Below are 14,901 nucleotides of genomic sequence, written 5' to 3'. Positions count from 1 at the left end.
GAACTCATACTTAGCTTTTTAATCGTTTAATTTCAACCATTCTCACTTCTGCTGCCTCGTAGCGTCACGGTAAGTTATCAGGCTATCATTTTCTTCTACGCCTTTGTCTCAAGGCTATGGGCTCGAGCCTACTTGCCTATTAAAACTTTTTTTTTTCTTACACACACAGCAACAAAACCCAGGCAACACCGGGCACTCCCGCTAGTCTTCTATTTATATATATAAAAGCAAAAATGTGTGTGTATTTGTGTGTCTGTGTGTGCATTTTTTCTATATGTCCGACAAAGGCTTTTTTCGCTGGGATTCTCGGGGGGGGATTACTATTTCTTAGAATACCGTCTAAATCATAAATCTAGGATTTGCGAACTTCACGTCTAGATTTATTTACGTCGACTTTTACAAAATTCTTGCTATTTCCAACCCTCTCATGTTGATTCGGCTTTTTCATATAAAATCAAAACTAATCTAAAGCGAAGGCATTGTTCCCAGCTTCCGTGCCAGGAATGTCCGGAAAACAATCAGCTTTTGATCAATGTTGGAGAAACCCCTTATATCAGACAATTGCTATTTATTGGGACACTTCCCTTTTTATAGGGAGCGGGTTTTCCCCCCAACATTTTGGGGAAACAAAACCCCAAAAAACTATCCTGCAGTGAAAGTTAACTGCGGTATTTCTATTTTACCCCATTAAAGTCAAAATCATGCACCTGTCAATTTGGGTAAACAAACCTCTAAAAAACTGCCAATTTCTATGGCATGATATTTGACCTCATTTTTTAATTCTTAAATAAATTCAAACGTTTTTCTGTTACTCTTCCTTGCTGGCCGAGCGGGTAAACATGTCAGTTTTTTTCACGCTTTATTTTCCATCTTCGCCTCAAGGCTCCTGATTCGATTCTACCTATCTACCAAAACTTTTTTTTTGTTGTTGTTAACCCCCACCCACCCTAACACACACCTACAAACACCCGGGCAACACAGCTAGTCTATATATATAAAAGACAAAACGGGCGCGCACGTTTTTGTATGTCCAGCAAAGGCTTTTTTCGAGGGGGGGGGGCTCCGAGGGGGTTACTATGTCTTCAAACTTATTATACACCCCCTAGATCATAATATGATTTGTCTAGATTTATTTTGATCGCCTTTTATAAAATTTGCGCTATTCTGTTCTGACGCATGTTTTTTTAGTGTTTTTCATATAAAAGCGAAACTGACTCAAAAAAGAAAAAAAAAATCGATTCACTGGCCAGCAGGTGTTGAAGGCAATCATCTTTGATCACTGTGGGGAATACCCTTCATATCAGACAATTGCTAATCATTAAGACACTGCCAGAGCCCCCAATCCTTGGGGGCTTCGCCTTCATGAATTCATTCACTTTCCCTTTCTGTATGTCATTTTTTTGATCGCTAAATTAGAACATCTAGAAATGTAAACCATGTTTAGAACATATTTCAATCCTTTCCCTTTCTGGCCAAGTGGTAAAATGTAACGTTTTCTTTTAATTTCTTTTCCACCTCTGCATCAAGGTTCAAGCCTGCCTGCCTACTACAACTTATTTTTTCTCAACATACACTTCCAAACACCCGGGCAACGCCAGGCACTTCTGCTAGTCTAATATATAAAAGGAAAAATTGGGCACATGCATTTGTGTCCACGAAAGGCTTTTTGCATCAGGGTTCCCATGTTGATTAGATTCCGGGAGAAGTTTTCACATACTTCCTAGATCATAATATCTCAGATTCGCAAACAGACATAGTTTCTTTCATTTTTTTTAGATCGAGTTCGAAAAAATTCCCATCGTCCCATCATGTCGGCTGTTTGTTTGTCTTCTTTGTATAAATAAAGTGAAACTAATCGAATGCAAAGGCTAACTCCTGACCTTCGTCCGGGTAGTATTTGTTCTGTAATTTCTCCTTGGTCAATGTAGGGGAAACCCTTCATACTGAGACAACTACTATTTATTTGGATACTGTCAGAGTTCCCCCCTTTTGGGGGAGCTGCTTTTCCTCCACATTTAAAACAACTTTTGTGGGAGGTTTAAAAGCAATCCCATTTCTGAAAATCATCTTTTTGATTGAGTACGTTTAATGTGAACGCTTTACACTTCTGGTCATGTCATGGTGTAGCGGTAAGACGTCAGGTTTTCTATCACTTTCTTTTCCGCTTTCACGTCACGGGTTCGAGCTTGTCTGCCTACTACTACTTTTTTTTTTTCAACACCTACAAACACCTGGGCAATGCCGGGCACCCAGGCTAGTTTATTATAAAAAAGAAATATTCACACAATCACAAAATACAATGAAAACGATAAATTATTGTTTACAAACACTTATTGCTTTTTACATGAAATCCGTATATATTATGTTTGTTCACGTTTGTTTTTTTCCTTTCCTATAACAATAAGTGTTTGCACGCACACACAAAAGTATGATATATATATATATATATATATATATATATATAGATTATGCTTCAATGGTAAAAATTAGTATTCACACTCTATGCGGTACTTACAACATACACATTTTACTCTACAGAAGCCCAACAATGTACAGAATTAACCATTTATCATTAGAATCCTCATATTTTTCTTTTCCAATATTATTGCTTCACACTCTAACATAAGAATACATTTTTGAACTTTTTTACTATTTCTTTTATATTTTACTATTGGAAAAAAACGTTTTATTCAAAAATTAAACATCCAAAAATATATGTATATTATAGGAGTTATATTTTGAGTCGGATTATATACGCGGTTGGTCATCCGTAGATTAAAATTTGTCTATCGTCGATATACTGCAAAATGCCTTTGTAAGTAATGCAGTGCGAATCTTAAATTTTACCACTTCACTCCAACAATAGTTTCCTTGTTCGCATATCTTGTTGGTTCAAATTTGCTTTTTTTTCTCTCATAATTATCTTTTAATAATAAATAAAAAAAATTTTTTTTTAAAGATTTGTATGGAATTATAACAAATTAGGTTCATAAGAGTAGTGGTTGATGGGCAGAAATCAGAGGCCCACAGTATTAATGCTGGAGTCCCTCAGGGGTCCATCCATGAGCAAAGCTTCTTTCTTAGAACTGCACGCCAGTGGAACTCTCTGCCGCTTGCCTGTTTCCCACCTGACTACAACTTGGACGTCTTCAAGTCCAACATAAACAAACTCCTGACAAACCGCCCCCTTAAGTAAGACACTCTATCAAAACCCTCAATACTAATGATTACTACAATACTATCTCATTGATTACTGTACACGCAATAACCCTTATCCCTGAGTGGCCTTCGGGCCTTGATAAGTGGTGACCCCCATGTAAAAAAAAAAAAAAATTCTAATCATTGAAAAAAAAAAAAAAAAAAAAAAAACACATTCTACTTTTTAAAAATAAAATTAAATTATGCGGTTAATTATTAACATTTTTGTGATTTCATTTGATACTGCAGCCGTCGTACTTTTGGTTGCCCAAGTTTCTGATTTGCCTTAAGGCTACTACTTTTCATAAGTATTCAGTCTTTTAACTAAACAACTTACACAATTTTCTTTTTTTTTGTACATAGAAGTCACCACTTATCAAGGCCCTGAGGCCACTCGAGGATAAGGGTAATTGAGTGTACAGTAATCAATGGTATAATATCATAGTAGTCGTTAATAATGAAAATTTGGTAGATTGGATTACTTAAGGGGGCGGTTCATCAAGAATTTGTTTATGTTGGACTTGAAGACAACCAAGTTGTAGTCAACTGGGAAGCAAGCAGAGGAAGAGAGTTCCACAGCCATGCAGTTCTAAGAAAGAAGCTTTGTTCATGGAATCTATGTTTAGGTTTAGGCACAGATAAAGAGTAGGGAAAGTTATTGATAGTGGGTTCATGGGTGTTTTTCGAGAAAGATTGGCGACGGGGGTCCAGAGACTGGAGCTCAGACGAGCACTTGCCGTGGAAGTAACAATAAAACAAAGACAGGTTCGTGACATCCCTTCTGTGCGAAAGAGGTTGCAGGGAAGAGAAAAGAACATCTTCTACTAGGCTACAAAGTCTATTTTGTACTCTATCAAGGCAGTAAAGCTGCTTCTAGCAGCTCCTGCCCAGATGTGGCAACAATACTCCATCCTTGGAGTACTTGGCTTTTATATAGGTAGAGAATTGCATCAGCAGTTAAATATCTGCTGGAGCGGTAGAAAGATCTAACTATTCTTCCAGCGACCTTAGCAACAGATTTGATGTAAGTGTTCTATTTCAGATCAGGAGTAAAGGTCAAGCCCAGAGGTTTGTCAAAACATGAAGCTTCTCCGAGACAAGAGACGTCCATTGCAATTGATGGAAGATGGGGATCAGAGTGTTGGTGATGTAAAGATAGGAGCTTGGTTTAGATGCATTAAAAGTAACCAGCCACCTCTTCCCTCATTGTACCACACGCTCAAGATCAGAGGAGAGAGAATCAGAGAGAACTTTGTCATTTACAGCCTTTGATGTGTTGCTATAGATGGTCGTGTCATCAGCATAGATGTCAGCGAATGATCTAAGTATGTATTTTGGGAGATCATTGATGTAGATCAGGAAGAGAGCTGGGCCCAGGATGGACCCCTGAGGGACTCCAGTTTTCAACTATGCTTATGTGGAAAACGGATACAGATTTTTAAGACTATTTTGTACTTTCACATGACAATTTAATAAAAAATAATGTAGCATTATTATTATTGTTGTTATTGTTAGTATTATTATTTTTTTTCTGTCTTCTTACATCAAGTGACAGTAACTATCTTAAATGACCAATGAAGACCATAGATGACAGTCTCCGCCAATGAATGACAGTACCAAACATCTGTAGACACATGATGTGCCTGCCAGTGGCCACCTCTGTCAAAAAGTGACAATAACCAGCCTTTTTCATGTCTGCCAGTGACCAACAGTGTACCCAATAGTTGAAGAAAAATGATTTTAGTGAAGAGCATGCCAATGGAGGCTGACACTGGCTATCAATGAGTCCCACTTGCAAAGGCAACTAGTGCTTACTCATAAGTAATCGCTCCAAACCAGCACTAATTGGCAGTAACCACCAGATTTTCTACGTCAGCCAGTGGACCCCAATAACAACCGTAGTTTAATTTGTTTTTTGTTGTTTTTTTTTTTGTGGTGGTGGTGGGTGGGGGTGGGGCAAATCTGTTCTGGTTTTGTGTCATACTTCACCCGGGCAACGTCGGTATACAGGTCCTGCTAGTATATAGATATTTATTGCTTTTCACTTTGATTTGAATCCGTAAAGGAAAACTTTAATACTAACCAGTGCAACTGATGTTAATGGGTCTTTCGTTATGTGTTCGAGGTGGCTGTTTCCCTTCTTTTTTCATCTTTCTTCGCAACTCATCTGGTGATAAATTCTGATCTTTTCGCATCTTGTCAAAATCTGGCAAGTCGATCTGGAAAAAAAAAATTTCAAAAAGTAAATTAAAATATTAATTTGTTACTCATTTTTCTTGAATATATATGCATACAGACATTGCTGTCATTTGGGGTAAGCCATAGAACAAAACCATTTGAGAATGATGGGCTGTTTTATCTTTGGACATAAAAACTTACTGACCATGGTGTCTATTATTAGGGGTGGACATAATTTCTGTAGAATTTCAAGTGTTCAGATTCATCTGCATGGACCCTTGTATCCAAGAAGACATGATTTCAAAGAAGCCAAGGAATTTCTTAGGCCTTTTTTAGTTAAGCATTTTCCCATTGCAGGCCTGTCATCTGTAGCATGCATCAATGCACCGGAAATAATTGTGCATATTTACAGTGCAATTTTTAATAGTTTAATTAAGTTATATTAATTATTGGATAATTGACTAAAAGAGGTTAGGATTGGCTTATGAATACTCAATACTGTTTTTCTGATCAAGTTGATTGGAAATCTTAACTCATTTACTAGTTGATAGGCTCGTGCTTTGATTGTGGGCAATTAGTCTACAAGAGTAAATGATATCACACCGGCATTCAATACTTTTGTTTTTGATTGTCAGTAGTTGCATCACAAGAGTTCATGGTAAGACACCTGAGTTGACAGTTCTTTATTATTCGATATAAGCAACTCTAGTTTAAAACGTTTTCTTTTAAGAAGTTACAATGATACTAGGTATCTTTACCAAAACAACCGGCTTACAGTCAGGACAAATCTTGCTTCCAATTGAACACAAACGGTCCCTCCATTTAAGATCTCAAAGGCCCCTCTCCCTCTTAGACCGAGCAGAGACGAAACTAACCTTCTCTGCTCGTTTTGCTGGAATATATAGATATCAATCAGATCACATTGCAAGACCACTCTAGGTTTATCAGCGGACATGCATATGGAAATCCCTATCTGTGTGCAAAGTGACGTCATGGTACAGAAAAAGAAAAAGACTATAAAAAAAAATGTGTGCACAGAAAGAGGACGTTTGAGAGGTCAGAGATGAGCACAATCATGTTTTATTTGGAAAAGTACCCAGAAATAAATGCTGTTACAACGGAAAAAAGTGAGTAGAGCTATTACTTGTCTTCTGTTCCTTGCGATGTACTCTGTTACAACGTGTTGGGTTCCGAGTGTCTACATGTTAACACATGTGTAAACGTGGGTAACATTACATATCTATGGAGATAAAAAAAATGACTGACTCTGAAGGTCCACCACCTGGAATGAACATACTTTTTGTAAAATCTTAAGTGGTTCGTCTGGAATGTTGCTTTAAAGAGGAAATCACTTTTCCAAATGGCAAAAATCAAATTTTAAGCAGTCATATTCTGAGCCATATATCAAGATCAAAGTAACCCCCTCTATTTGTCTTGCTTGAATATATAGATTCTACTATCATTTTGGTAGGCCACACACAAAAAAAAAGAACTTGAGAATGAGGAGCTGCTTGATCATTGGACATAAAAAAATATTACAAACTGCGAGGAGGAGGAGGAGGAGGAGGAGGAGGTCTATTATATGGAGTGGAATTAATTCTGCCGGTTTTTAAGCCATCTGATTTCTCAGCATGAACCAAACATCCAAGACACCAACCAGCCAATTCCTTAATTTGTCTTCTCTCTTAGCTAAATATTTTCCCATTGCAGGTCTGTCCGGTTAACTAAAACCAATGCCAGTATAAGCAGAAAAGGACGTGTTATTTTGAAGTTTTCCTTTTCCTGGATTAGTTGCACAACCAAGACCCTACTATTTATTCTATAACTGAAAGAAGAATATATGGGTTCATACCTTTTCCCAATGATTCTCTTGATGAGGGTGTGGAGAGACTGAAGGATAAGTGGTCTCGATTAGCATGCACCTGCTGCAAGGAAACAGTGGCCGAAATGCACACATGAACCTAGAACCGTGTGATTATGAGGTAAGGGTTATTATGCAAATTTAGGTGTTGTTGGGAATTAACATGGCTGAATAAAAGGGAGGCAACTTTTTCGTTTTGGACGCTACATTGTTTGCGTGTGTTTCGGATGCCATGGATAGGTGTTGTTTATCTTAATGTTGTTTATCTTAATGTTGTTTATCTTAATGTCGTTTATCTCTTGTGTAATAGATGAAGCGACAAAACAAGAGCTACTGCTACTGCTGATATTATGAGTGAACGTCGTCATTCTCATTGGTGAAACAAATTACTTAACCAAATACATCTAAAGGTCTCTGGCTCATCCCGGGTTTTCGGCACCATAATTAAACATATCTTTTAATTCATAAAAGTGATACAGTAGTCTAAGAACCTGGCACACAAAGCACCACAGTCAATGTCTGTAACCACTACACTACAACACTTCTGGTCATTTAAATGATTATTATTAGAGCTATGACAACAGCATATTCTTTTCATTGTTTTGACTCTCAAGTATATATCCAACACAGTTAATTAACAGAGGACCACATCACTTTGTATAAAAGCATATAAGATATTAATGGATACACACTTGAGAGTCAAAAACAATGAAAAGAATATGCTGTTGTCCTAGCCCTAGTTATTATTATTATTATTATTATTATTATTATGTACTCATTAGGAGTTCTCACCAAGGTCATCAGCAGAGATTGCTCACTGATAAAAACTAATGGTGTTCCCTGGAGTCTGGTTGATAACAAGTCTTCCAAAATTTCCAGTTCTCTCCACCTCTTTCAATAACCTTTGCAAATGAATTTGCGTTATCGCAACTTCTGCTTGCCATTGATTTCTAGCTGGCAATAACGATTGGTCTTCACTGGAATTTGGGTTGCAACAAACCTCCTCAAGTGTCAAGTGGAGGTCTGATTAGTACTTTCTCTTCTTGGCCTTTCCATCCTCCTTGATACTTTACAGTTATTTTGTATAATACAAGTCAAAGCTAATGCTTCTTTTATGGGGGGGTGGGGCACAGTTTATAATATTTCTCATAGTTTCAGTTCCTTTGGATTCACATAGGATTCCTTCCATCTTTTTGTTTTACTTCTGTTGTAAATTCATGTAGTTGGTTAGCGTTCATATGTGAGTTGGTTTCCAATTTCTTCTAGTCTTTTTTATAAGTTTTTCAGGGTTGTTCTCAGTGTTATTGGTATTTATATTGATTTTCTTCACGTGGAAATCTAAGTCAGCAGGCAGGTAATAATCAAGACAAACACAATGGTATAATTAACAAAAAGTGTATTAGCAAAAGTTTGTTATAGAAGTACACATCATGATTCTGGAGCCACAACTGCCATGAATCACTGCCACAACATTTAGATATAACCATATTTATTGTTTCTGGGTAAGTTCATTATTCCCGAAATGGGTAGATCAGCTCATCCTATAATACTTCATGTTTCATATTCTTTTCAGTTTTTTGGCAAATTAATATTATTATTATTGTAATTAATATTATCAATATTATTATTGGCTCACAAGGAGCTTTCACACAGGTCTTCAGAGATCTTTCTCTGAAAACAGCCTGTGGTGTTCACTGGAAGCTGAGTGACAACAAGTCTCCTCAGGTTTCCAGTACTCTACACCTCTTTCGATAATAAATAAATTTGCATTATCGCAACAATTGCTTGCCATTGATTTCTCGTTGGCAGCAGCTATTGGTCTTTGCTGGGATTTGAGTGGCACTAAGCCTCCCAAAGGTCCCATCCCAGTTCTCTTCGCACTTATTCGGCTGAGGTCTGGTCAGTTCATCGGTCTTTCCTTCCTCCTTGACTATTTGGTTATTTGTTCTCGCTCTTTTTTTGGGGGGTGCGGTGATATGGCAATGGCGGTAGGGTTGGGTTAGAGAACTTATAGATATGCGGTTTCAGTGTTCTTGGTTCCATGTAGTGTTTCATGTTTTGCTTTTGCAGCAGTTTGTCTGGCCCGCACTTGTTGCTCCTGTGTGTTAGTTTCCACATTCAAGAGTTTTTCTTAATATTTCAGCTGTTTTCATGATTGTTGTTCGCTGTATTTTTCCAGTCATTCCTATTGTAATTAATATTATTACTATTAATATGATTATTAATATTATTATTATTATTTTTATTATTCACTGACTAGGAGTTCTCACACAGGTCATTATCAGTAATCAATCACTGTGGGTGGTGTTTCCTGAAGTCTAAGTGACAACAAGTCTCTATAGATTTCCAATGCTCTCTACTTCCCTCAATCACTATCGCAGGTGACTTTATGTTATCTCAACAGCCACTTACCATTGATTTTCAGCTGGCATCGACCATTGATATTTCTTTGGGGTTTAGGTGATAAAACGCCTTCGCATGACCCCAGTTTTCTCTGCACTCTTACCAATAACACTCCATGTTCCATATTTCTTTTAATTCTTTGGCAAATTATCATTATTAGTTACTCACTTAGGAATAGTCACACAGTCCATCATCAAAGATTTCTCTTTGGGAACAACTTGTGGCATTCTCTAGAGTCCGAGTGACAAGTTTCCCTAGATTTCTAGTACTCTCCAATTCTTTCGATAAGCATTGCAGATAAATTTGCATTATCATAACAGCCGCTTACCATTGATTTCTCATTGGCAGCACTCATTGGTCTTCACTGGAATTTGGGTGGCAAAAAGCCTCCCCAAAGTTCCAGTCCTCTTTGCACTCATCCAGCAGCGGTCTGGCTAGAGCTTTCTCTCGTTGGTCTTTCCATCCTTCTTGACCCTTCTTGCTTATTTGCTGTGGCGTCAGTTTTTGGTGACACACACAAAAAAAAGAAGGGGAGGGCAGAAGGCAGGGGTGCAGAGTGGCTTAATTTATAATTATACAGTTTCAATTATCATGATTCCATGCGATGTTTTTGTGTTTTATGTCCAGTTTGTGTCCGTAGCTCGTGTGTTCATCTCTGCATTCAATAGTTTTCCTTAATATTTCAGCTATTTTCATTGTTGTTTTTCATTGTATCTTCTCAGTCGTCCCTCTGATTCCAATCTCTCCCATTCTTTTTTCAAAGTTTTTCGGTACTGTTCCTAGTGCTCCTACTATTAGTGGTGTAAAGGGAATGATAAATTTGTTTCATTGCTATTATCTATATATTAATACGATAGCGTCGTGTGTTCTTTTGTGTGTCACGCTTACATCCAGGTCGTTTAATTATGTTCTTCTATTTCTTGGCATAAATAATTTTACCAAGAATTCTTCATAAGTTTTGGTTTCGACGATAGCTGATGGCACTCCAGTAATCTATTGTTTTTTTTATAAATAATTTTATCAAGAATTCTTCGTAAGTTTTGGTTTCGGTTATGGTTGAAGAAACTCAAATTTATATATATATTTATATATTTAAAGTGATGGTTGTGTAGTTCCAATGAGATAAAAAAAAATGTATATTTAAAAGAGTGTAGCCATCAACAATTGTGTTTTTTTTTTTAGCCTTTTATCATATTTTTATTTTAAAATATTTTTATAACGCGTTTCAAGCTTAGGTTCGCTCTCTTCAGATATTTTCGTAAAAAGGTTTTTTTTAAAATGGGAGTTTGAAATGTTATTTTTACATCTGCTGATACTAAATGTGTTTTTCAGAGTGACGTGGTCTCAGACATTCTGTCCCCAACAGTAAGTGTTGGTAGTGTCCGGTCAGAGTTAAGTTCAAAGAGGGGGCTTTTGGTCCATTTGGTGAAGGTTTTTATGTTTTTTTTACGACTTTCTTTCCCCATGTATAGCACACACTCACACACACATACATATACATACATGTACATATACGCATACGCACGCAGGCATATACACATATACACACGCACATACATAGAAAAAAACCTGAAGAGAGTGCTCAATACTATTGCAGAGCAAATATGTGTTTTATTTTTTATTACCATTTTATCAGTTTGGTTACATATGTTTCAGATGTTGGACCATGTTTACGATCTAACAGCCTCGTCAGACCTTACAGAATTGGTTGTTAGTATTAGGAAGAAGTGTTTTAGAAGAAATACGAAAAAAAACAAGGGGGGGGTAGGAAATAATAAGGGGGGAGGGAGATGGGCATTGACAATATTTCAGTTTTGAGGATTAAGATACATTAGATTGTGTGTGTGGGGGTAGCAGATACAGGTAGGCATGGGTGGAGATATATGGATATAGGGAGGGGAGGTGGAGAGAGGATGGTAAAGAAAAGAAAAAGGGAGGGGGTAAGGAGAGAAAGGGGAGTTTCAATTTTTAGGTTTTAAATTTTAACTACCTTTTGCTTGTTCAGTAAGGTATATTAAGTAGATGAGAGAGAGAGAGAGAGAGGGAGAGCGAGAGGGAGAGAGAGGGAAAGGGTTAGTGTAGATATCATGTCTTTTGACAGGTATCTACGTTTAGGTTTAGGCACAGATAAAGAGTGAGGGGAATTATTGATAGTGTTTTCAGCTAGACGAGTGTTTCTTGTGAAAGTTAAGCAAGGGGGGATCATAGATTGAAGCTCAGTTGAACACTTTCCATGAAAATAACGATAAAGCAGAGACAAACTCGCAACATCTCTTCTGTGAGAGGTTGCAGTGAAGAGAAAAGGACATCTTTCATGAGGCTACGAAGTCTATTTTGAACCCTATCAAGGCAGGACAAGTTCTTTCTAGCAGCTCCAGCCCAGATGTGGCAACAGTATTCCATCCTTGGCGTACCTGGCTCTTATATAGATAGAGAATTGCATCAGCAGTGAGATATTTACTGGATCGATAGAAGGATCCCACCATTTTTCTAGCGGCCTTTGCAACAGATTTGATGTACGTATTCCATTTAAGATCTGGAGTAAAGGTCAAGCCCAGAAGCTTGTCAAAACTTGAGGTCTCCCCAAGACGAGAGCCATTCATTTTAATTGATGCCAGATGGGGATCAGAACGTTGATGATGTAAAGATAGAAGCTTGGTAATAGATGCATTAAAAGTAACCAGCTACTTCTTTCCCCATCGTACAACGTGATCAAGATCAGAGGAGAGAGAATCGGAGAGAACTTGGTCGTTTACTGTCTTAGATGTGCTACCATAGATGGTAGTGTCATCAGCAAAAATGTCTACAAATGATGTAAGGATGTGATTTGGAAGATCGTTAATGTAGATCAGGAAAAGAGTTGGACCCAGGATGGACCCCTGAGGGACTCCAGCATTAATACTGTGAGCTTCTGATTTTTGCCCATCAACTACTACTCTTATGAACCTATCAGTGAGAAATAATTTAATTGAGAAGACATTTCCAGCTATACCATAGCTGGAGATCTTGTGAAGTAAATCTTTATGCCATACCCTATCAAAGGCCTTTGATATGTCAAGAGCAATTGCCCTAGAAAGGTTGCCTCTGTCGAGAGATTTTCTAATCCTATGAGATATAATTGTAAGCACATCTGCTGTAGATCTAGTAGAACGGAAACCATATTGTGTCACTAAGAAGGTTATTTTTGCTGAGATGGTTGATTACTTCTCTATTTAACAGATTCCAGCAACTTACTCATGACGCACAGGAGACTTATTGGCCTGTACTGAGAGGGGGATGAACGATCACCTGAATTCTTAAATACAGGGCATACTGATGAGATTTTCCAGGGTGACGGGAAGCAATTCTCCTTAAGACAACGTTTAAACGGTTTTGTAAGTATGGGTGCTAGTTCAGGTTGAAGTTTCTTGAGTACTATAATTGGAATACCGTCAGGGCCGGTTGCTTTACTGGAGTCAAGGTTTTTGATTAGGTTGGCAACATCACGTACAGATATTTGTATATCACATAGCGTGTTTTCTGATACAGGAGGAAATATTGGGGGTTGGTGGCCTTGGTCGCAAAGGGTAGAATTAGCTGCAAAGTTCTTGGCAAAGAGTTTTGCTTTGTCTGATGCTGACGAGATTAACTCTATAATAATATATACGAAATCTGCATAAATTAAAATATATTTAAGCCTACTTTACAACTGGCCTTTACTGGGCATTTGTGCTTGCTTAGATAAATGCTTTTGCAGTTTTAACAAAAAACCTACAATAATATCAGAGCATCTCCATTTACACTGAACATCTATAGAATGCCAACATTAATATATTACATATGAATGAGTTCCCTGTGAAATTTCCACAGGTCCCGCTAGTTATTATTATTATTATTATTATTGAAAATAAACATATTGACTTAAAAAAATTGAGATTACCTTGAGAAATTTCTGTGCTCGTTCTTTTCGAAATTTCGGATTGTAATGTTTCGATGTTGGGTAAAACATGACTTGCTGTTTCATCAACATATTTTGCTGAAGACTTCGGTCGAGTAAACCAGTCTAAAAAAAACAACAACAAAAAAAAAGAAAGACATTAAAAGAAAATCAAATATTGCTGTAAAAGTAATGCTTTTTTTTTCCTTTTTTTTTACTTGTGTTCAACCCAAACAAGTCATATTACCACCAAGTTGTAGTTGTCGACTGTGAATTAGGGGGCCAAACATATAGGGGAATCCTAAGTGGGGAGTTGTGCAGCAAGATGTTCATTCACAGTATATTTAAATTTCTGCATGTTGGTACAGTCGGGAGCGAGTAGGGAATTCCAAAGGCACGCAATTGGAAGAAAAGAAACTATCATAATTGAAGTTTTCTGCCATCTGGGGATCTGTGGAGTGAAGACAAATAAAAATGATTTCAAATGTGATTCAAAATGTAAACAAAATGAAAAAAAAAAAAAAAAAAAAAAAAAAAAAAACTAAGAAACTACCTTAATTATAATAACTCATTTTATTATTTTTTGTGGTTTTCTGCCATCTGGGGATCTGTGGAGTGAAAAGGTGGGTTTTTGCATTTGCCGGTGAGTATTTACGTCGAGGGGACACAAGTGCCGCAAGTTCATCAGAGTACATTCTATTGGAGTGGGCATAAAATAAACATGGGGATGCAACAATGTGATGATGTTAAATAAAGTTCTTAGTAATCATTATTGAAAATGCTTTCAAAAATGAAATTCATGATGACAGGGATACGGGCTTGGTTGATGATGCGAGACTTATTAGATTTGAATCTTTTTGGCCCCTAAAAGAGAGAGACTAGTGGTTGATGCACTAACCTAAATGTGGCAACAATACTCCATACATAGGTGAATGGTGGCTTTGTAGAGATAAAGCATATATACTAACAGAGACATGGTCGATTAGAGTAGTCCTGAGTTAAGGGAGAACTAGTCTGGGTGAATGGTGTTGCCCGGGTGTGTGAAGGTATGTGTAACGGTGTTGGTTGAGCAAAAAAAAAAAAAGAAGCAAAATTAGGAGTAGTAGGCAGGCTCAAACCTGTAACACACAAGAGGAAAAGGAGGTGAAAAAAAAAAGCAAACGATCTTATCGATGCACCCACTGCGATCGTGACATCACAGGCGGTCAAAATAATGTGTTTTATGCGACGTCGTTGACGCAAGGTTTGGATGACTAGCAAAAATGTTGACTAAAAAGTGACCCCCTCCTTGTAAAAAATGGCCCAGTTGATCGTGAAAGAATTAATGTTTCTTGCCAATTTTTCA

At 37.3% G+C, this 14,901-nt stretch overlaps 1 protein-coding gene across 1 annotated transcript in view; it reads right to left on the bottom strand.

Annotated features, from left to right (window-relative positions):
• The window catches only part of LOC145258312 (large ribosomal subunit protein mL45-like), a 66,433-nt gene that overhangs the window by 38,875 nt on the left and 12,657 nt on the right, over window positions 1-14,901 (bottom strand). Inside the window, exons 2-3 of the mRNA XM_080116363.1 lie at window positions 13,560-13,682; window positions 5,282-5,417 (exon numbers count right to left, since the gene is read on the bottom strand). Of these exons, the coding sequence (XP_079972489.1) occupies window positions 5,282-5,417; window positions 13,560-13,682 (259 nt within the window). The remainder of the gene's footprint in view (window positions 1-5,281; window positions 5,418-13,559; window positions 13,683-14,901) is intronic.

This window comes from Euprymna scolopes, chromosome 33 (genome assembly GCF_053919585.1).
Source record: "Euprymna scolopes isolate OS-2025 chromosome 33, ASM5391958v1, whole genome shotgun sequence".
NCBI classification, from domain to species: Eukaryota; Metazoa; Mollusca; class Cephalopoda; order Sepiida; family Sepiolidae; genus Euprymna; species Euprymna scolopes.
The sequence above is the reverse complement of the archived record's forward strand: the minus strand, read 5'-3'. Positions and strand labels throughout refer to the sequence as shown.